Below are 22,398 nucleotides of genomic sequence, written 5' to 3'. Positions count from 1 at the left end.
GTTTACTTTGTCAACAGTTCAGTATGACTGTCACTGTGGATGGACTGGAGTGGGTCAGTGATGCTGACAGGCAGAGAGGCAGAGAGAGCCCTCTGCTGGTAATTACCCTCCCATGACTCTCTGTACATAGGAATTGCTCTTTCTCTAGAAGACACAGGAGGGCAGTGGAGTCGAGGGTATAAGCAGGTACATGGTGGAAAACCACTGCGGGGTATTTAGAGTATCAGAGCATCTATCAGTCAAACTACCACTGAAATATATAGGATAGGGTAACAAACAGCAGGCTATACCCAACTGCTCAATTATCACTACATCACTATAGGAGTGTAAACCTGCCTAATCTTAGCTGATGTGCTTTTTTGATAATTTGTTCCCTTTTTAAAGCCAATACAAATCACTTTATGATATATATTCATATAGTAAGAGTAGTTTCAACAAAACGCAGGGTTTGCCAGCAGGTTTCAATCTTCTTGTCTTAGGGAATGAGCAGTATTACCATCTGTCTTAACCTGACAACTTTACTTACATCCATTACCTTGACAAAAATTTTGAACTGAAGCCCTGAGTTTTGAGGAACAGTGATAATATGCTGTGCGAAAGATAAACACATTCTGGAGTGTTAATCTGTAATTTATTTACATCCAAAAAAGACTCCAAACATAATGCAAATCTTGTTATCATGCAGTGATTCATGAGCAAGTATGTGATGAAGACAGCATTAAAAGAGGCAGTAAATATTTTCAGTATAGTCTCCCAGATATGGTTTAATGTCAAGCCTTGCTGCTACGCATCTCTCCTAAATCCTCTTTTGTTTCTACCAGATAGGTTGAAAATAGACTCATACAAAAAATTTCACTTCAGTTCAGTGACGCGCCTTGTTGCAGATCTCCCCGATGGCGTCCTGCAGTTTCTTTACTGAGTCCATCACCAGTCGGAAGCTGTCGTGGAAGCTGCCCATACCCTCCTTCACCCAGGCCGCCTGGAGCTCTCCGACCCACCTCAGGATCCCGTCCAGCTGCTCCTGCACTTCCCTCTGCTCCTCCAGCTCAGCCAGCAGGGCCTGCCTGGCACACACTTCAGCCTCGTAGGCCCTCTGCAGCTCCGCGAGAGACGACTCCAGCCTCAGCACCTCCTGGACAGAGTGGGACCCAGGTCACAGCAGACACACATTTGCAGGAGATTATAAGAAAACTGAGGAAATAAGTTATATATGATTCTGCCCGTGCCATAAAATTAAACACATAATCAGCCTTAAAAATGAAATAGACGATAAAAACGGTAAGAACAATAGATATAAATGGCTGAGATAAACAAAATGTGCTGTTACGTTGCTTCTAAGTGACCACACAATCTTATTAGATAAAAAAATCTTGATTCCTTGATTATGATTTTTAGGGAGATACAACAGTTGTGGGACGTGGGACAAAGGAGGTAAAAATGAAGGACTGGACTACAAAAGTAGTGATGTTTCCCCATTTCAAGGTCAAGGCTAAGAACGCATAAACTTTTCTAACAGGGGAGCCATGGTTGGGCCACAGGTGATGATAGTATTATACATTATTTAGAAGTGTATGGATTAAATAGTGGCTTCTTAGGTCTAATGTCATCCAGGTGAGTGATCATTTACCTTGTGAACTGAGATATTGATTTGCAGTAAAATATCTAAAGTTTAGAGTACTTGGGAACCCCAAACTTTAAACCAAATTATGAAAAACAGTCAGAGAAAACAGTGAGGAGAGATCATCAAAATAATCATTCTTAAGCATTCTCACATTGTACCGACTTCTACTGCGTGTAAAATAACAATACTAGTGAAATTAAGCAATGCTCCATTTCACTAAGGCCTAGGACCTTTTCCCGGACCCCCAGCGGGCCCCTACCCTTGAGTCGCCTGAAAAGACGCTTTTTGGGTCCCAACTGTTGGAGCTTGCTGTGGCCGTTGAGTGTGTATTGGACAGCAGCAGTGGAGCAACAAAAAGCACTACAGGTTGAAAATAATCAGAACTATCTTTAACCTACCTGTATGCCTTGAGGGTACTTTCGGTGTGGCTGGTCCTCGGGCAGCAGGACATTTGTCGGTACCGAGAAGCAGCTGTTGAGGAGCAGCGCCTCCATCCGCTCCGACAGACGCTTGAACCGCTGCTGGAGGAACTGCTGCAGCTTCTGGCTGCACTCCCTGGCCTTGGAGCGGAGCAGCTCCTCGTCCCTGTTTGGGTCAGTGTTGTTTAGCATTCTCACGCACACCTTCTCCACGACGACTAAAATCTCACACAGGCAGTCCTGGAAGGCGCTGTAGATCCTCAGCATGCATGTCTGCGGGGTGAAGCCGAAGAACTGCGCCTCGTACATTTTTAAGGCCGAGGGAGAAAGATTGTCCCCTTCGTCAACTTGACAGGCGTCCATCTCCTCCTGCGTTTCCCGCGCCATATTGAATCATCGACGTGCAGATGTTACGGCAAATGACATCATGACGTGCGACGTACGTCTCGAACGCGTCCCCCTCTACGTATAATTTTCCCTACCAAAGGGCATGCGCGCGTTCCCACTTCCTCTACGGCTTCGGGTTCTCTCTGAAAGGTCTGTTGATAGCGACTGCTTCCACACGTGCAGTTATTCCTATGTAAATTCCTCTATTTGGGACACAATTATAAGCTCAGGTTGGTTTGTTAGATAGGTAAAGTAACCGTCAATGTTGGCGCTTGATTTTAGGACTGCGCAGCCACTTGCACGATAGGTCATAGGTTACGACTTGGAACTTTAGCCGGGTTCGCTCTAGTTAGCATGGTGTTAGCTAGCTACTGCGTCCACTTTGTTGTTGTGTTGCTAACGTTAGCTAGCTAGCAACAACACTTTGCTAAGCTGGCTAACGCAGTTCATTGTTATATGCAACGTTAGCATACAGTTATAAGATAAAGATGGAGTTACGCCTGTGTCTCACTATGAGAACAAAAAGTCTTAAATGTTCCCTGCCGTCTTCTCGCCAGGTTGAAAGCCATAGAAGCCGACAACCATGGGGGCATATCTGTCGCAACCCAATACGACCAAGACCTCTTCCGATGGCGGCAACAGCAACATGAGCTACGGCTTCTCTGCCATGCAGGGCTGGCGTGTCTCCATGGAGGTAAGATGGAAAAATGAGGGAACTGGTGATGAAAGACGCCCCTCATTTTCTTGTACACAGAGAATACGGGAAAATGTCTGGTTGTGCTATTGATGCAAGGATAAAGAGTTGTTGGACATGTTTTTATGTATCCCTGGAATGTAGCTGGCTGGGTGACCAGCTGGTATTTTTCCAAAGTAGGCTGTGACTTGTATCTCTATCAGTGCGCTAAACTAGCTTTTCTCTAATCATCAACTAAAGTGGCTGGTGAATTCCAAAATGCATCCTTCAAAATGTTTTTAATATGCTCAGTTATAACCAGTTATCCACAACCTTCACCAGCATATAGTTTGTGGCTGGTGCTTGCATCTCGTCTTGCTCACAGTGCAATGGCTTGAGCTTAACTGGAACATTTGGTAAAGAAAGTATTTTACTGCAGCTGATAACTGTCTGTAATGAGGATGCATGGTTTGTTGTGATTGGAGGGCCTTTTTTATTCAAGCATTCACAGATCGTGTTTGTTGGTCTCATTCAATTATGCCTCTCTCCCTGAGTGAACCCAACACCAGCTGCCATTGTTTACATTCCAACTGTTTATCAACCAATTAGTCGTAATGCACCAGCTCTGAGCGGAATACGATTGGGTAAAATAATAAATCAAATTGCCTTTTGCAAGACATGGTTGTAAGGCGTTTCTTTTTTGTTAAGCTTACATGGGAGTGATTCGGTAAAAGACATAGTCATGCAACCATAATGCCACAAAGCTTATTACTGAGAACAGAAACTCTGACATCTAGAATTTGTGACTTGCCATGTCATCTGTATTTTGATGTGTATTGTTGTGTTTGCTGTGTCATAGGATGCTCACAATTGTATCCCAGAGCTTGATGATGAGACAGCCATGTTTGCTGTGTATGATGGACATGGAGGTAACACCCACGCACATAGTCTTGTATTTATTATACTTTTCAAGGCCTACCATTTACTGCATTCATTCACTAACCACTAACATTTCACAGTACATTTTGACTTACCCAAACACTCTACTGCTAACACTGAAAAGTATCACATCACAAACTGTTGAAAAAAATCCTGTCTTTTCCAGAAACAATCACTTCTCCCAAAAGTCACACTTGCCCTCACAAACATACCAATCAGAGATGTGAATGCCCCCCCCCCCCCCCCATTTTGGGAACACAACACACCTATTCTTTCAGAGTCTGTTTCCTTGTTTTCTCTCTTATTTATTGTTTTTTATATTGCACACCTCTCTAAGTAACACATGAACACACACCTGTGCTGAGCATTCATTTCCCTTTCTGTTCCCCTCTAGGTGAGGAGGTGGCCCTGTACTGTTCGAAGTACCTTCCTGACATCATCAAGGAGCAGAAGACCTACAAAGACGGCAAACTGCAGAAGGTGAGCAGCCGTAGAAACCACGGCATTGTGTGTTCAAATTTAAAAGGGTGACAGTTGCTATTCCTCATCTTCCTTCTCCCCAAGATTCAATGGTGCCGTGAATTTATTCTTCATAGTGAACCAGAAGTAATTTGTCACTAGTTTCGTGTTCTTTTCATGCTCCGTGCTCTGAAATTGGCATGAGACATGCACAATGTGCTGACATGTATGTAAGATGTAAGATGAGCTGGAACAAGACATAATTTCTGCCGGAATGTGTTTTTTTCTTTTGTTTTGTTTTTCTTCCTATGCTCAGTCTTTTGAGCATACACATTTAATTGATTTCTATTGGGATATTGCTGTTTTACTGCTTTTTCATGTTCATGTTCCCAGCCTCAATTGTGGTTCATTCTGGAGATCGAATTCGTTATATCTCAATGCTAGATGGTCATTACAATGTGGAGAAGTTGTGGAAATTTAGTACTTTCCAGGCCTTGGAAAAGATTTGCAAGATGATAAACATCCCAGATGTTTTGGGAAAGTCATGTCCATGTGAATCTCTTTCACTCTTTGTCTCTATACTCACTTTTTGAGAAGGGAGACATGGTGGAAAACTTGCAACACTGCGACAAAAATGCACGCTATTCTGGCAGGATTGACAAACATGCACACGTCATTACATTACATTATGTCATTTAGCAGAGGCCAACAGTCCTACCAATACCTGTATTAACAATCCTACCCATACCTGCATGTAAAGAATCACACCAATGTTTTGGCCTTGGGATGTGCTCGCTCTTTTCTGTGGTCTAATTCACCCTGACTAGCATTTGCCAAGCATTGTAGACTGTGTGTGTTTATTGGTTAGACCGTGTAGTCAAACTTAACCACATGGCTTCCAAAATTGACCGGTAGCTGGTGTTAATTTTTCACCATGAGGACAAAGTAAAAGTAGTTTATGTGTGAGGAATCATACTTTTTTTTATTATTTTATTTTATTTTATTTTTTTATGTTTATTTATGTGACAACACACATTAATCAACATTTCTGTAAATGTGCCAGTGTTTGCCAGCTGGCTAATTTTCAACTGTAGTCCTTGTGGCAAGATGTTTTAAAACCTATAAAATGATAAAAAATACTTAGGTGTGGGAAAGCGGAAGAATCTTGATAAGGTGCCAGTCTTTCACAACACATGTCTACACGTCTACACAGTTCTGTACATAGGCAGGTTTGGCCTTCTGTAGCCTTGCTAATGTGAATACTTAAATTTACACAACCAATACATATTTGCACAACCTGTCCATGTGCTGTAAATTCACATATTTGTTTTTATTCATATTCTCATCATTCTCATTTTTTATACATTGTATGTTTAGATGCATATAGAATTTTCCCTCTTATTTCATGCTGCATTTCATATTTTTCCATACAATACATCTCCTGCAATCATTTTTTCCGTTGTCCCAGTTTCACTGCTGTTATTTCGATGCTGTAATCCATACTTTTCCTCATACTTTTCAGTCATACTTTATTCCTAACATGTTCTAGTGATGCAGTTGTGTTGTATGTTTGCATAACTCTTATTTGCAATTTTCTCATTTATATTCTATTGTCTTTGCTGTATCCTATGAGTTTCATCTTATCTTGAGGTGTTGGCTTTGACACCTAGTCCTTTTACATTCAGTCAGCCGGTTTCATTTGAATGAATCCATGTATGTGTTTTTGCCTCTTTGTGTACTGTATGTATTTATGTTGCTGTTGGGTTTGTTCAGCTATGTGTGTGTCTTACCTTTCTGTGTGTTCTTGCCAGGCTCTGGAGGATGCCTTCCTGGCCATCGACAGCAGAATGACCACAGAGGAAGTCATCAAGGAGCTGGTCCAGATCGCTGGACGGCCCACTGAGGAGCCGCCCAGTGAGAAGGTGGCAGAGGAGGATGACTGTGAGTAGACTTCTGACAGTAAGCTGTAGTAATGGGTATAGAAAAGTGATACCTATGAGCACCATACCAATATTGGTATTAAATTTTAAGGCTCCAAAACGATTTACAAACCTTTCACATGCTGAATTCAAACATTCAAAAGAGGATTGTGAATAATCAAAATCAAAGTTGTTGGGTATTTTTCAGAGAAGCGTCACCACACACCTCATATTGAGAACCAGAATAATGCAATAAACAATGTAACACAATTAACAATAAACAAGGAAAGTGGTCATAGTAATACTGTAACTATGAAACGATAGCACAGCAAACAGAAATATCAGACATACAAAGGACAGACAAACAACAAATGCAGCGTGTAAAGGAGAAGGGTTTGTGCTGCTTTGTTTTGTAAAAAAAGTGATGTAGAAACCTGATGACAGAACTTGTCTAAGTGTCTCTCTCCATATCACTCTTGCCTTTCTTCCTCTAAACCCTCTCTGCCCTTCTTTCTCCTCTCGTCCTCTCCAGTGGACACGGAGGAGGCAGCTTTGCTCCATGAGGAGGCCACTATGACCTTAGAGGAGCTGCTGGTTCGCTACGGCCAGAACCGCAACGCCGTCAAACATGCTGCTGCAGTCAGGTAGTTCAACAAATCGATTAATTTCTCTAGTTTGCTACTCTGTATTATCTGCCCTGTGTGTGCATCTGTTTGGAAGTTTTGGACACATAGCATTAATTCCTGATTAAAGGTCCAGTGTATTGGCAGAATGGTGCCCCCATGGTGAAATTTTCATCACCCCACCACTGACATGCTTATATAGTGATTTTACTGTATTTGAATGAATGCATTGCCCATATATTTATCTACTGTAGCTGTATGTCTTTATTTTTAGCTTTTGATACAGGGGATAGTTTTATAGGTATTTTGAGGCTGTAAAGGGTTGTTTATATTGTAAACATTGAACTAAGAGAGAAATTTGCAATACATTAGTATTATTAGTATTAGTTCTCTCTGCAAGTCAAAATTTTAAAGAGCAAATGTAAATATACCCATATTTCAGATAGTCAAATAAATTCCAGAAGATAACTGTTTCTTGGGTTTTGCTTGGATAAACCCTTCCATGATTTCTGTCCCTGGTGTTATGAAGCTGCTTGACTCCTCTTTACTTCCTGTGTTTTTTGCCCCTAGTGCGGCAGCGAAGAAGGCCGCCTGCCCTCACACTGGGGCCACTGGAGAGAAGGGGGAAGAGGGTGGGGGAACAGAAAAGAAGGAGGGGCTGAATGGAGAGGTGGAGGAAGAGACCAATGGGAAGGCAAAGGCAGGAGAAGGAGGAGCAGGGGGCTCCAAGCTGCGAGCCTGCCGGAGAACAGGAGGAGGAGGAGGAAGTGATGGCAGTAGCGTGTCCTCCTCAGGTATGGATCTGTGAAAAACAGCCGCCTTTTCAACTGTAACACCGTCTTTTTTTTAAATTAGGGTTTGAAAGAGTTTCAAGGGTCCTATGGTCATGAAACCTTTAAATGTAATGGGTGCATGATGGACCAAACATCTAATTTTAATGTAGTTAGTAGTAATTATTATGTGATAGCAGCAATATTTTCTTTGTACATGCAGATTGCAAACTTTAAAATGATAAGAATGTTCTTTTCAACAAGATAACGCATCTTATTTGTTAAGTTTGCATTCACAACCAAAAATGTCAAAGCTCTTAGGAAAAGATGCATCACTCAAGGTAAAATAATACTGCGCTCTGACCACCTCTCCTCCTGCTTGTCCTTTCTAATGTCCACTCCTTTCTTCTCCCCTCTGCTCCCTTCTCCTCTTTGCCTCCGCTCCTTTCATCCCCTCTTTCCTCCCCAGCAGCAGCAGACTGTGGAGGATCAGGAAGCTCCAGTGGAGGAGAAAAGGCTGGTAAGGCAGAAGGAGATGCAGGTCCCTCCTGCTCCTCCTCGTCCTCGCAGGCCCCAGTGGACGGCAAGTCCAGGTTCTTTGATGACAGTGAGGAGTCAGAGGAGGGAGAAGAGGAGGAAGGCAGCGATGAAGAGGTGAGGGAGTGGGAGAATAGTGTTTGGTCTGATTAGGTGGGTCTGATTATTGTGGTGAGACAATAAATTTATGTATAGAGAATCACTGAATTGTTTTCAAAGCCTGGATGCCGATTGAATATGGAGAAAAGCGATGTATGCCAATGGATAGAAATGACATTTCTATTCAAGTCACCCATGGCCATTCATGATACGTTTTGTTGTCAAGGAGCAACAAAAGCATTGGAACAGTTTGAGACTCAACTCCACCACCTCTAGACACTAATATACCATTCTATGTGGAATTAAATAAAAGTTTAGATGAGAAACTCTTTGGGATTTTAGCTAAAAGCTTATCTTCTAGACCCCAACCGATGAATCAATGTCGGCATTTTAAATGTGTTTGTGTCTGTCTTCATCAGGACGGCAGTGAAGAGGAAGAGGGTGACAGCAGCGACATGGAGGAAGAGGAGGATACAGAGGAGGGAGAGGAAGACTCCGAGGATGAAGATGAAGAGGAAATGTGTCTACCTGGAATGGACGGCAAGGAGGAGGTGTGTGCGAGGGGGGGTCCTGCATGGATCAGAACTAGCCAAATGCAACTGACAAATCAACAACTTCAAGGAATACTTCGCCATCTTTTAACTTTATCTCCATATATTGGTCCTCACTAATACATGCTATGAGACGGCACCATGTCTGTCTACTGGCTGTGTGTCTTGGAGACGGGCTGAGGGAAGTCCCAAAATTCACCCACCGATGACGTCATCGGCGGGGATTTCCAACTCGTAGAAACTACAACCGCTCTCTTCCTGGTCGCAGTCTGACTGCCCGCCACCGGGCGGAGACAAGAATCCAGCAAGAGAGCGGTTGCAGTTGGACATAAGGTTAAAAAATGGCAACGTGTTCCTTTTAATGAAAGTATAATTGCAGTACAAACTCCTGCAAGCAGTGTCAACAAAATATAGTTCCTAATTTCAGGGATATATGCTGCTTTGAGTTCTGATTCCTTTCAGATTTAAAGGTGAAATTAAAGCTGAAGTGTTGCAGTATGAGTCAGTTCGCTGCCTAGTAGAACCACAGTCTTCTTGCCTTGCTCAAAGGCATCTCAACCACACGTATTGAGGGAGGGGAGAGTGTTGCTCGTTCCCTTCCCGAACCACATTTTCCCCGCTGGTCCAGCAATCAAGCCGGTTATCTTCCTGTGACGGTCACATGCCTGTTTTCTAAACTCTAGGCTACTGCCACATTGAATGGTCTCCCCTCGGTCAGTAACTTACACCAAAGTATCGTTGAACAAGGCAATTGCCCCCTAACTACAACAGTAGTAGTACTTGGTGGCTGACAGTAGAGGACTGGTTGTACTGGGCAGCACCTAGCTGTGGGTGTGTATCTGTATGAGAGTGAAGCACAGTCTTGCTGGAAAAAGAGCATGCACACACAGAAAACCTTCCCTGGATGAAATATTGTCCATGGACGATAAAAACAGTGACTGGGAATTGTTGAGAAACATTGTGATTATTACTACTTTAAGAGAGGAAACAACAATGCTGAATCACAGATAATGTAAATGTGTTTATGAAACAGGCGCAGGAACAGAAACGTGTAATGACAGATCTCACTTCCCAGCATCAGACCTGCTTGCATGTGTTGTCAGGAGAATGGAACATTGTAAAAAGTGACGGCCGTAGCTCCATATGCGCCTGTCTGGTACAGGAAATTATTGTAATTTTGATCTACACTGAGTGTGCAAAGTATCAGGACCACTTTGACCTTCCATTGTTGAATTGCACCAGTTTTTAAACAGTCCATGTTGCAATTCTCTCCCAGCCAGGCTTTTTCCTGGTTTAAAATGGTTCTTTGACGGTGCCTCTGTCGTGTGTCAGATGATGTCATATACTAATTTGCATCTTAAGTGGCATCAGCTGTACCAATTTCAGAATGTCTGCAGGTTTCATCAAGGTAAATGTAAAAGGTTTCAATAATTAATGCCAGTTAGAAGCAAATATCAGACGAATTTCTCCACTGAAATGAATGTTGGAAAATGAAAAACTCCTATCAGAGTGTAGCTCTGCATGACTGGGCTGATTTCTCGTCAGAAAATCAGTGCACCTGTACAACTGAATTGAGGACTTATAGGCTGTATTTGGCAGTATTCAAGGAGTTTTGAGGACTTGAATATAGGTAATAAAATATCTAAGAAATTTAAGACTTCCAGGACCAGCAGGCACCCTGAATTTGTTGCCACATTCACCTATTTTTGTAACCCTTCCCCCACAGTCTAAAAAAAGTAGCCAGAATTTTTGCTAGTCACTTTTGAGAAGTAGTCAGTCAGAAAAGTCTGTTATGATCATAATGTTTTTAGCCAAGCAAGCAGCACAGGTGCATGGAAAGAGCAGGTGGTGCTAATATTTTGTACGCTCAGTGTACAACAGAATGGAGGTTTAAGAACTCATCACCTCTCTTCGTGTGTCTGCAGCCTGGCTCAGACAGCGGCACCACAGCTGTAGTGGCTCTGATCCGAGGGAAGCAGCTAATCGTGGCCAACGCTGGAGACTCTCGCTGCGTGGTGTCTGAGCACGGTAGGTCCTCACTTATAACCTTTTTATTGAGATTGTGGAATTTGTGCAAATCAAGCAACATGTTTATCAGTTAAGACACAAACTCTAAGGAAATACTGAATGTGTAGTTTGAATCTGCCAGCTCGCATTTCAGGAAGATGTCAAGGTTGTTTCTGCTTATTGATAATGTACCTTGAATTGCATTTATTGCATAAACTCAGGTTGATTGTTGGCAGTGGTAATTTGATCAGGCTATATTGTGGTTGTCATGTTGCTCTCCCCTTCTCAAGAAGTACAAAATTCTTGATTGCCAGCAGCCATTGAGCAGGATTATGGCTCTGACATGGCCACTGAAAAGTGTAATGTCCCAACTCCCAGGTGTTTCACCTTGTAGCACTCCCTCGTAGCACCTATGTCCTGTTGGACCAGAACTTAGCTTGTTGCACTGTCTCGTAGCACCTTTGTCCTGTTGGACCAGAACTTAGTTCTATAGCACTTACTCTCGTTGTTCTCTCCTATCTAGAAACTTGCTTGTGTTGTATGCAAATCTCATGTGTAAGTCGCTTTGGATAAAAGCGTCTGCCAAATGTGAAATTGTAAATTGTAATTGTAAATTGTTTTAATAAATGGCTAATAACAAGCAATTATTTTTGATTGAATGATCTTGCTTGCTGTGTGGCTGTAGGCAAAGCTGTAGACATGTCATATGACCACAAGCCAGAGGACGAGCTGGAGCTAGCTCGCATCAAGAACGCTGGAGGGAAAGTTACCATGGATGGACGGGTCAACGGTGGACTGAACCTCTCCAGAGCTATTGGTACGGCTGAATGTGTGTGTGTGCAAAGGCAACCTCCAACTTGGTCACTTAAGGAATCAGATTTTCCTGAACTTAAATACTGAAAAACATCTTGGCTACTAACAAATTAATCTCTGGGCTCCAGACTAACTCTCTCTCTCATGTGTTGACTGTGGCTCTCTCTCTCAGGTGACCATTTCTATAAGAGGAACAAGGCGCTGCCCCCAGAAGAGCAGATGATCTCGGCGCTGCCAGACGTCAAAGTTCTGACGCTCAACGAGGAGCACGACTTCATGGTCATTGCCTGTGATGGCATCTGGTGGGTAGCAGTGCTGCTGGTGGCTAGCAGTGTGTCCCACCATTTGATTATTCCTTCAGATTCATGACCGTCTTTCAAATTTGACAGTTGATTTTTTCTTCACACTTAGAGCTGAATTGTTTAAAATGTATTTTGCTTGAAGAAAACAAAAGAATAAGCCTACAAAGTAAACTGTCTTGAATTCAAGCTAAGCAGTTAAAATTAATTTTATGCACCATAAGACTGTGTGTGTGTGTGTGTGCGTGTGCAGTCTAGGCATGAGTTGAATTGAAACAATCTTTTAAACCTGCTATAAGCGGTTGCCAAACGCCCTCTTAATACACCTGAGTTTGGTTTGCCATGTACCTGTCCATTAACTCTGTTTCCACACCTCTCTGTCTGTGTGCAGGAATGTGTTGAGCAGCCAGGAGGTGGTGGACTTCATCAGTGAGAGGATCAAACCGGACCACAGCGGCAAAGCCAGACCCCTGACCTCCATAGTGGAAGAGGTGAGAGGGCTCCCGTTATGGACGCACTAACACTAGTATAGGATATTGGGCTGATACCAGGCTAAAACAGTGGATCAGAGTTTCCCAAAATATAACCTGATCCCAAGAAAGGGATTTGACTTTTTCACTCATTGGAGGATGTTCTAACCCTTCAATGCATGCATTTTTGCACTGTTACAGAGTTTAAAAAAAGATATCTACCATTTGCTATTTTATAAATATGTTTGGTTTGTTTAAAGTGTGAGAATGATGAGCTTGACGCCTTGATGCACCGATACGACTTATTACTGCAGGCAACTTGGCGTAGTTGTAGAAATGAGAGTAGCCAGTCATATTAGACTCTGGTAACAGAGACACCACACCGTCAGAAAAAATAATGGACGGTTATAGCAACACCTTGCTTAGGAGAGCCAAGTCTGCCATTTAAAAGGCCAAGCTGCTGAATGCAGCTGTCACCTGAATTCTGTTAGTTGGCAAACTGCAGCTGTACTGTATGTCAGCTGTGTGTTGTAAGATGGGGACGGTCCAAATGGTACAACAGGATGTTATCTGTTGTTCAAACTAAAACATAGGTGCAGTTGATTGCATGGCTGTTAGTTTGCCTATTCCATTTTTTTTATTTTTTTTTATTCATAAACTCTTTACTGCCCCTTTGATTTCAAACCCCGCCTCTCCTCCCGGCAGCTGTTGGACCACTGTTTGGCCCCCGACACATCTGGAGATGGAACAGGATGTGACAACATGACTTGCATGATTATCACCTTCCGGTCACACCCCTCCTCCGCTCCCAGCCAATCGGACGATACAAAAAAGAGGAAGCACCAGGAGGAGGCAGAAGGGATAGAGCTGGAGAAGAATGGAAATGACAGCAAAAAGGCTAAAAGTGACTAAAGGAAAAGGAAAAACTGTCCCAGAGGGAGCAACTGGTCCCATGCTACCCCAGAAACACCAGAGACACATTCTGTTTAAAATTAAATCCTTGCCTCACAAAGGTTAAATCCACCCTAAAACAGAATTTACACATGCTACACTTATGCTCAGAGATTAATTGAACCAAGATCATAGGTATTATTTTCTTTTGAACTCTGTTTTAGGTGGATTTTCACTTTAATGTCCCCCTCCCTTTTTCTTTTGTTTGGTGTTGTTGGAAAGATGCTGGACTCACTTTTACTTCCTTTAATCCACAGAAACAGAAGAGGCCTAAATAGCACATCATTCTCCATGTGTATGTAACTAGAGGGAAGATACAGAAGAAACTGTAGACAGTAGCCAACAAAAATTGGTGTTAGGTATATTTCTAAACACATTTTACAGATGCCTCATCATCACTGGAGACATGCTCTGCGTTCTATTATGTTAATGTCAAGTTGTTAAAATCTCATTTTCCAAGTGACAGTTACAAAGTTTCCAGTAATGGAACTTTGAGGATAGCTCCAGTAGTGATCAGTGTCTCAGATCGCTGTTCACGGTTCACAAATTTGCATTTTCATTGCAGATTTTGCAACATGAAGTGCCCAGTACAAGTTGGTGATGTCTTTCCAGCAAGAAACTGCACAACGCTCTCGTGGGTGTTGTGTCCAAATTACATGTCACTAATTGTGTCACAAGAAGGTGCCATACAATCTCTGAATTGCTTTCTCGGTTGCCATTTTGCATCCCCAAATGAATTCAACCCTTAACACAAGGGACCCAAAATGGCTGCAGACAGGAGTTTTGGCATTCAGTAGACGCAAACAATAGAAAGACTGATCCATATTGCCCCTTGAAGGGAAGAATGGGAGAGGACACGATCCTCATGGGTAGGCCAAATTTAGGATGCATCAAGCAGTGAGAATAGTGCATTGGTGCAGTCTCTAGTGGACCAAGACGTCACACTGTCACACTGTTACCCCGTTTCAGATTCCTCCCCAATGTTGATATCCAACCCCGAGTTTCTTCTATGGGCACAGTTTCTGTGAGTGACACTTATGAACTCGACTCCCTCCCAGAAGGGGGAACTGAAGGATTTTGGGTACTTGCTCAGTTGCTATAGTTTGTTGCCATGTCTTTCCTTTTTTTGTTCTTTTTTTTTTTTATTAGCACCCATTCACATTCTGGCAAGTGATGACAATTTTCAACGATGTGCTTTTTTTTTTTCCTTTAGGCTTGTTGGTCACATAACACCCTTTCATTTACCGTAGATCGCTGTCACCCTGCTTCTCTCTCATTACTTCCTGCTTTGTGACTTGTCTTGATCACATCCCTGAATTTTGCCCTAGCCCAGACTGAAGAAAATGCTATCTAGGGGTTTGTGGGCTAGTACACATTTCATCTTCAAAATAAGATGGCAGGCATACAGAGGCAAGTCTCACACTTGTAACTATTTTCCTATGTAGAGAGAGCTTGTGACCTTTTGCTACCCTTTAGACACTGCTGTAGCAGAAAGTCCTGGGGCTCTACCTTCCTCCGCCCCTTTCACTCTCCCTCTCTCCTCTCCGCTTTCCATTGTAACATCTTTTAAAGACTGACTTCTAGGACATGGTGTGTTAAAGTAAAGGGTATTTCCACTCAAATGTTTTTTTCTGTTTCTGTTAAATCAGTCCTCTGACAGGTTTTTAAAAATCCTTTTTGTGAGCACATTCTGAAAATTCCTGATGATGTTGGACTATGGAGAAGACACACTGACGCTGTGTTTGAGTGGAAATACCCTTTAAAGTCCAGAGCACTAAGGCAGTGTAACTGTTCAAAACATTTGTCTTTTTTTTTCTTTATTTGCCTAAGCCCCATTTAAACCATGTTGTGTGACTGTAAGTCTGTTTCTAGTGTACTATCTCGTCACCATGCCCTTTTTTTCTGTACATAGTTTTTTCAATACTTGTAATTGAAGAAAAACAAAATGCATTTTCTTTGTAATTGTGACTCAATGTGACATTTTGGTGCATACTCTTTTGACACCAGTATGTAAGTACATACAAATACATTTTTTTAAATAACGACACCTGAATTCCTGTCTGCTTCTTTAATGATGCACAGCGCTGCGGCAGCCTTGTAAGCTAAACCTCAGATCTTCAAGAGGCCTCTCTGATTTTTATCATGAAATTCTATTCTTCCAAAAACCTTTGCTTTTGTCTTTTTATTTTGGATACATTTGAAGCAGAAGTTGTGGGGTTTTTTTGCACATTTATTTTGAGGTTTGATCAGAACACAATCAGGCTTTCCTAAGGTGGGTTTGGCAAAATTGTGACCATCCTACCATCTTTGGAGGCTGATCATCGGGGTGCTTCTATTGGTGATGCAGGGTAAAGGGCCTTGAGTACGTTTTGTTCAAATAAACTTTGATATACACACACAACAAAGAATGATGTCAATGAAACCAATTTGTCAAAAAAGGCTAAGACTATAATCACAGCTTTATATTCTGACTTTTGGTCAGTTTTTGGCCAGTGGTTCTCAATCCAGGTCGTTTGGTACCCAGACCTGCTGCTTTTCACTCTAACATCTAATCAGGGACTGATTTACACCTGGGATGGTGAATGTAATTAACTAGCTGGTGGGACTGGAGGTGGTACTGGAGAACCAGAGCCCTGTAACAACATGCCCTCCTTGACTTTCCCTCAGTACTTGCCTGGTGATACGTAGTACATACGTCATGCGAGTGGCCACACACAGAACAGGAAGCTGGGTCCAAGGGGAAACGGAGGACATGAAACAGAACGCACTTGCATTATAATAATAATGATAATAGTTACACAGAGCAGTGATTACTAAAATATCACAGATGACTTTGATAAATAAGTCTAAATCCTTATGTTTGCTTACTTACACTTACAGTATATATTGCTTGTGACAAGAAATTACGAATGATGGCAATGCATTCTGGGTAAGATATGCTCTCTGAAGTCTACATTGTTGAGGACTCGCTCCCTTGGCCCTCAAAGGGTCGATCTCAGAAAGTTCACTTGAGTTAAGATGGCAGAGGGGAAGTGGAGGAGTGCAGGTTCAAATGACTAATGAAATGTGGCCCTGGACTGAGAACCAGCCTGTCATGCTAAAAACATCAAAGTATATGTGATTTCTCTCCATCTTTGTACATATGTTGCTCTGATGAACCAATGGCAAACTTCATCTGACAACAAATCAGTGAATCAGTGAAGAGGATGAACAGCAGGATGACCAACGTAGATATCCTGTCCAGGTCATCTATGTTGTGTGTTGATGACATCATATATAGTAATGATAATAATAATAATAGTCTTTATTTGCGCAGCAGCAATTCAAAAAGTGTAAACAAATAAAACAGGACATTAATAGTCCATAATAAATTAATAGTAAATAGGACAAAGAATTGAGAATCTAAGACTGACTGGTCAGTGAGGAGTTTGGATTATGATGTAACAATGTTTCCATAGAACTTCCAGAGACAGAATCCTGGCTGTGGTGTGCAGAGCGGTCAGATCAACTTTGAGAATTGCATGTAGCAGCATGAATACAAGCTTCATTGTGAATGTTTTTTTGGAATTCGTTGGAGAAAGTCATTGATTTCTAGTAACATCAAGTGACACACAAGGTAAGTGTATTTATTTTACTAATTTATTTCTGTCCTTACCAAAAAAAATCATAATTCTCTTCACAAAGGCAGGCACATATTCTCCAAATCTCCAAATACCATCCCAGTTTATCTGAATGTGTTTCTAGGTGTAACGTTACTGTTGACTGTCATGTCGTATGAGACAGGATGTGACTAAATGTTGTGTCCATATCCATCCTCTCCTGCTCTCCTCCCAGCAGCAGGTGTCCTCTACTCCCATGGCAGTACAGGTCTCCTCCTCTGCCCCTGTTGAGGACTTCCAGGTGGTCACAGGAGACTTGCTCACCCGCAGGTCCTGCAGCTACCAGGTGCAGTCCTTCCTGGGGGAGGGCACCTTTGGAAAGGTTGCAAAGTGCATTACCATGGACAGCAACCAGACAGTGGCAATGAAAATTATCAAGAACCACAGGAATGTAATGCGCCAGGCCAAGCAAGAGGTAGATTTGATTGATTGAGAGTAGAAAAACGAAACACATACAGTAACATAAGTATTGACTTAAATAGGCCTGCAGGCCTAGACAGGAGTATAAACCTATCTAAAGCACAGTCATTCTATTACACACCATGACATAAGCTAAGGAAAATCTTTGCAATACAGTGTATTATTCATCATATTTATGAGTATAAGACATTTTGCCTTCTCCTCCTTTATATAAACTTAAAACAAAAAAATCCTCCTTACAGAGCCATCCTAACATATTCTAATCAACACCAAATTTTTTCAAACATGTCTTCTCAAGTCACAGTATGTAGTGCAATAAAATACAAAATGAAATTCATTTATCAACATCTGAGTTGTACCATGCTTGTGTTAATACTCTGTACAGTAGTTATATCAACTGTAGAGGCAACAGAAATTGTCTTGGTTTATCCCAGTTACAGTAATGTTGTGCCATGTTTACACTGTCAACCAGAGTTAAAAAAGAAACATAAAAAAACAGCTGTAAAGATCTCCCGCTAACCTCTCATATTCTCCAGGTGTCCATCCTTAACAAACTGAGAGCGTTAGATCCAGACACGTGTAACTTTGTTCGTTGGAACGGCTGTTTCATCGACAGAGGATACATGTGTCTGGAATTTGAGATTTTGGACATTAGTCTTCGAGACTTCATGAGGCAGAGACATTTCCAACCTCTGCCTCTGAAGGAGCTGAGACCGATCCTTCAGCAGGTACGGTGTACTTTCTTCCCCTCTGTGTTCATACACTGTTTGAAAATGGATACTGATGGAATAAAGTTGACCTTCTCATAAAATGAATGTCTGTGCTGACTTTTCAGTTGGCCACAGCACTCAAATACTTGAAGACTATGGGGATAATACACACTGACCTGAAGCCTGAAAATATCATGATGGTGGACCACAGACAGCGTCCTCATAGGGTCAAAGTCATTGACTTTGGCTGTGCCTTTGATGTTTCAGAAGCCAGGTTGGGTTCATGCATTCAACCCCGGTGGTACAGGTGAGTCACTGACGCCATGACTGATCTCTTATAGTTTCCATGGCTGATGTAATCATTCTTGTTGGTCTTCTCTCAGGTCTCCAGAGATCATGTTGAGCCTTCCCTTCAATGAGGCCATTGATATGTGGTCTCTGGGCTGCACGGCTGCTGAGCTCTTCCTTGGGTTTCCACTCTACCCTGGGAAATGTGAATATGACATGGTCAGTATTGTACTGAAGTCTGTTTTCCCTCTGTCTCCTCGTAGGCTTTTGATTTCACATTTTAATGAAAGAATTGTCACCATGTGCTGATTTATAATGACATTTTGTCAAGTGTTTTTAATTATGCAGTTATGTGTGATTTTTTCCTTGGTCTGAAAAAGTGAATGAAAGGAAAGAAAGGAAGGGAAATGTGGAAATGTTTTTTCAGGAAACTAAATAACCTAAAGTATACAACCATTTTGCTTCAACTGGGCTAAATTGCCAGACTACCTCAAATTTGTTCAAAATTTCATATATCAGACAGACATAATCTTTATCTAGGAGGTTTGAGCTATACTTTGCTTTCAAAATTGCATTCATTCTGTCTTTATTGGCAAACCAAGACCAGGTCTCTTCAATACATCTTAATGAGATTTCACAGTGTCTGAATACAGTGATAGAAAAGAGTGATTTCAGTGTATTTTTCCTGGCTAATTTTTATTATGGAAGTGAATGGAGACATGAGACAGGAAAACCTCACTGAGAGCGTGTGACTTAAATTTGTGTTGTGTCTTCAGATGAGGTATATAGTGCAGACTCAGGGTCGACCATCGGACCATCTGCTCAATTCTGGAGGAAAAACCCGGCACTTCTTCCAGAAGACAACCAGCTCCACCCACCGTCTCTGGAGACTCAAGGTAATTTGATCTAGCTGACCTGCAGAGTTTCCCATACATAGACAACTTTGTAAAAAAATATTAAAAAAAAAAAAAAAAATTGTGGCGGCCAGTGCTAATATTGTGACAGGCCGCCACAATTTTTATTTTTTTTTTCAATATTTTTTTTACTATTTAATTGTAGAGCTGCGTGTAGCACATTGATTTGCTCAGCCCCTACTTGCTCTGTGCACTCTCTCTCTCGCTCTCTTTCACTGCTGCTCTCTCTCTCTCTCTCTCTAAGACCTAGAATTTCTTTCTGTGCACCTGTCTGTCTGTCTGTCTGTCTGTCTGTCTGTCTGTCGGCCTGTTTCTCTGTTTGCCTGCCTGTCTGTCTGCCTGTGTCCACCCATCTGTCTGTCTGCCTGTGTGTCCATCTGTCTCTCTGTCTGTCTGTCCTAGTTTACTGTATTCAGGATATAATTGCTAACTACAACACTGTCTACTCAGACACCAGCAGAGTACTGGAGGAAGACCGGGACCCAGTCTGCAGAGACCAGGAGCTGCAGGTTGAACTCCCTGAATGACCTTAAGGAAGTAGGTGATCTCTTTTGATCGTTCAGCTTCCAGGACTTGAACATGAGATAATTTGCTAATTTCTCAAGGATATCTTACACGCAAGGATTTCCAGGAAGTTTCATTCACTCGCTCTGTTTTCATGATCCAGGAGATTTTAAATTTGTTTATTCAACTTGCAGGTCAGGTCAGGTGTTGAGAGAACTGCAGATGCAGCGTACACTGATCGGTATGAGTTTGTGAACATGCTGAAGAAGATGCTGCACTTGGATGCCAGCAGACGCATAACACCTGGTCAGGTGTTGGAACATCCTTTTATCAGCATGCGCCACCCAGAGAGCTTCCACCACAGACATCAGCCATCTCTGCACCAGCAGGCCTCCAGCACCACCCAGCATGCCCAGCAGAGCACCTCCCGCCAGGTTCACCCTGCTGGGATGGGTAGCAGGGCCAAACTCCATCACCGCAGCACCAACACACATCCCTCCACCAGCCAGAGCCGGGTCAGGTCAGTGAAGAGGGTTGAAGTTGAACCTGTGGAGAGGGGCAACAGGTAGGTGTTGTATTCAATCAGCAATAATCATCATCAATAATCAATGTTGATTATTAAGATTCAAGAGATTAAAATATCCTTTGATCTCAAGCAGAAAAAAACCAGAAGAAAAAGGGCAGGTTTGGATGTTGTAAGGATTGTTCACACACTGTTGGGGTCAATTCATCAATTCACTCAGATCAGGAAGGAGATTTTGAAAAAAGAGTTCCTATATACAATCTACAAAGAATTTATTTGGAATGATAACTCTATTATCATAACGTAAATTGCATTTTAAATTTACATTTGACATGCGTGAAATGAAATTTAATTGACCCAATCCCTGAATAAGGGGCAGATATTCAGGTTTGGTTTTCAAATCGGATGGTGATGTCTGTTTGCATTACAAATTTGTTGAATAATGAATTAATAATTAATTTAACTTTCTATATATCTTTGCTCAGCAACACCAAGCCACGTCTGCCCACCTCAGGCAGCACCCAGGCAGCCTCCAAATCAGGCCGACCCAACCCAGTGGTCATCACTGCTTCCCGCAATGGAAGAGACAGAGTTAAGACTGGATCTAAGAGGACCAGGGTCAGGCCAGATGCTGAGAGAAGCAAAAAGAGAGCGAGGACTGACACTGAGGCCCTCGGAGCCATGGCCAAGGCCAAAAACACCGCCCCCAAGCCCGATATTGAGAGAAGCAAAAAGAGAGCCAGGACTGACACTGAGGCCCTCAGAGCCACGGCCAAGGCCAAAAACACCACCCCCAAGCCCAATATTGAGAGAAGCAAGAAGAGAACCAGGACTGACACTGAGGCCCTCGGAGCCACAGCCAAAACCAAAAACACCGCCTCCGACCAGAGCCGAAGTCAGGGAACCCATGGCGTCACCCCAACATCCTCATCGTCCTCTGGTCAGGCTTGTGCAGCTGCACAAGGTGTAGTGAGAAGTGGCTCCCATCCAACTGCTCACAATGGCAGAGACAGGGTTAAGACTGGATCGAAGAGGGCCAGGGAGGAGGCCCTCGGAGCCATGGCCAAGACCAAAAACACCGCCTCCAAGCCCGATGCTGAGGGAAACAGAAAGAGAGCCAGGACTGAGACTGAGGCCCTCGGAGCCATGCCCCAGGCCAACACCATTGCCTCCACCTCTCAGACTGGCACTCTTTCCCCTGAGGCCCTGGCCTGGTACAAAACCTTCATTCCAGAGCTCTTGCCCTGCTTCCACTCTGCTGGGCTCAGCCAAAACAGGGCTAATCCTGGAACCAAGCCTCCCTGAAAAGGTAAGCAGGTACAGAAAATGAATGAATGAACTCTGTGGAAAAGGTTGATTCAGTATTACATGGACCGACTGAAATGTCCCCTTATTCATTTGTTAGACTGATTAGATTGATAGCTTGTCATTCCATCAGCTGTCATACTTCATCCAATCAGGACGAGCTGTTAATAAGCCTTTAGTGACTCTCTTGCTGCATGTAGTTATGCAACTTATTTCAGAGCGACAAATTGTTGCCTTCCAATTTATAGTTGAATTCCCATCAAGTATTCATATAATGGTGAAGTTTGGTCAATATGGTGTTATACTACTGCCATGGCTCGCAATAGTAATCACGCAAGCAAGTAGCCTTTTCTGCTCTAAGCTGGGCGTGCATGTGCACTTGTAGTGTAATGCCAAAGATAATGAGATGCAGATGCACATCATCTAAAGCCTGTCCTTGTAAGATCAGTCCTGCATTGTCTTTGCCCAGTAGTAACATTTGATACCTATTTCACCAGTGGGAATAATTTATACAGCAGTTGTTCTATCAACAGCTGAG

At 42.6% G+C, this 22,398-nt stretch overlaps 2 protein-coding genes across 2 annotated transcripts; one reads left to right on the top strand and one right to left on the bottom strand.

The window, feature by feature from the left end:
* Nucleotides 1-672: 672 nt before the first annotated feature.
* On the bottom strand, nt 673-2,427 carry LOC139667787 (protein MIS12 homolog). The gene is made up of 2 exons (XM_071547277.1): nt 2,020-2,427; nt 673-1,132 (listed from the first exon to the last, which is right to left on the bottom strand). Exons 1-2 carry the CDS (start codon nt 2,425-2,427, stop codon nt 863-865), a joined length of 678 nt encoding a protein of 225 aa, XP_071403378.1. The 3' UTR covers nt 673-862.
* A 104-nt stretch (nt 2,428-2,531) lies between these two features.
* LOC139667783 (protein phosphatase 1G-like) lies at nt 2,532-15,923 on the top strand. Its single transcript, XM_071547273.1, has 14 exons — nt 2,532-2,577; nt 2,985-3,121; nt 3,960-4,029; nt 4,434-4,519; nt 6,310-6,439; nt 6,950-7,061; nt 7,611-7,834; nt 8,280-8,464; nt 8,866-8,997; nt 10,923-11,025; nt 11,690-11,821; nt 11,990-12,119; nt 12,508-12,607; nt 13,292-15,923. The coding sequence occupies exons 2-14, from the start codon at nt 3,011-3,013 to the stop codon at nt 13,496-13,498; spliced, it is 1,722 nt and encodes a 573-aa protein (XP_071403374.1). The 5' UTR covers nt 2,532-2,577; nt 2,985-3,010; the 3' UTR covers nt 13,499-15,923.
* The last annotated feature ends 6,475 nt before the right edge of the window (nt 15,924-22,398 follow it).

This window comes from Centroberyx affinis, unplaced genomic scaffold, assembly GCF_046629955.1.
Source record: "Centroberyx affinis isolate AG114_WGS23_722 - 3 ecotype Tasmania unplaced genomic scaffold, CSIRO-AGI_Caff_v1 ptg005761l_1, whole genome shotgun sequence".
Classification (NCBI taxonomy): Eukaryota; Metazoa; Chordata; class Actinopteri; order Beryciformes; family Berycidae; genus Centroberyx; species Centroberyx affinis.
The sequence above is the reverse complement of the archived record's forward strand: the minus strand, read 5'-3'. Positions and strand labels throughout refer to the sequence as shown.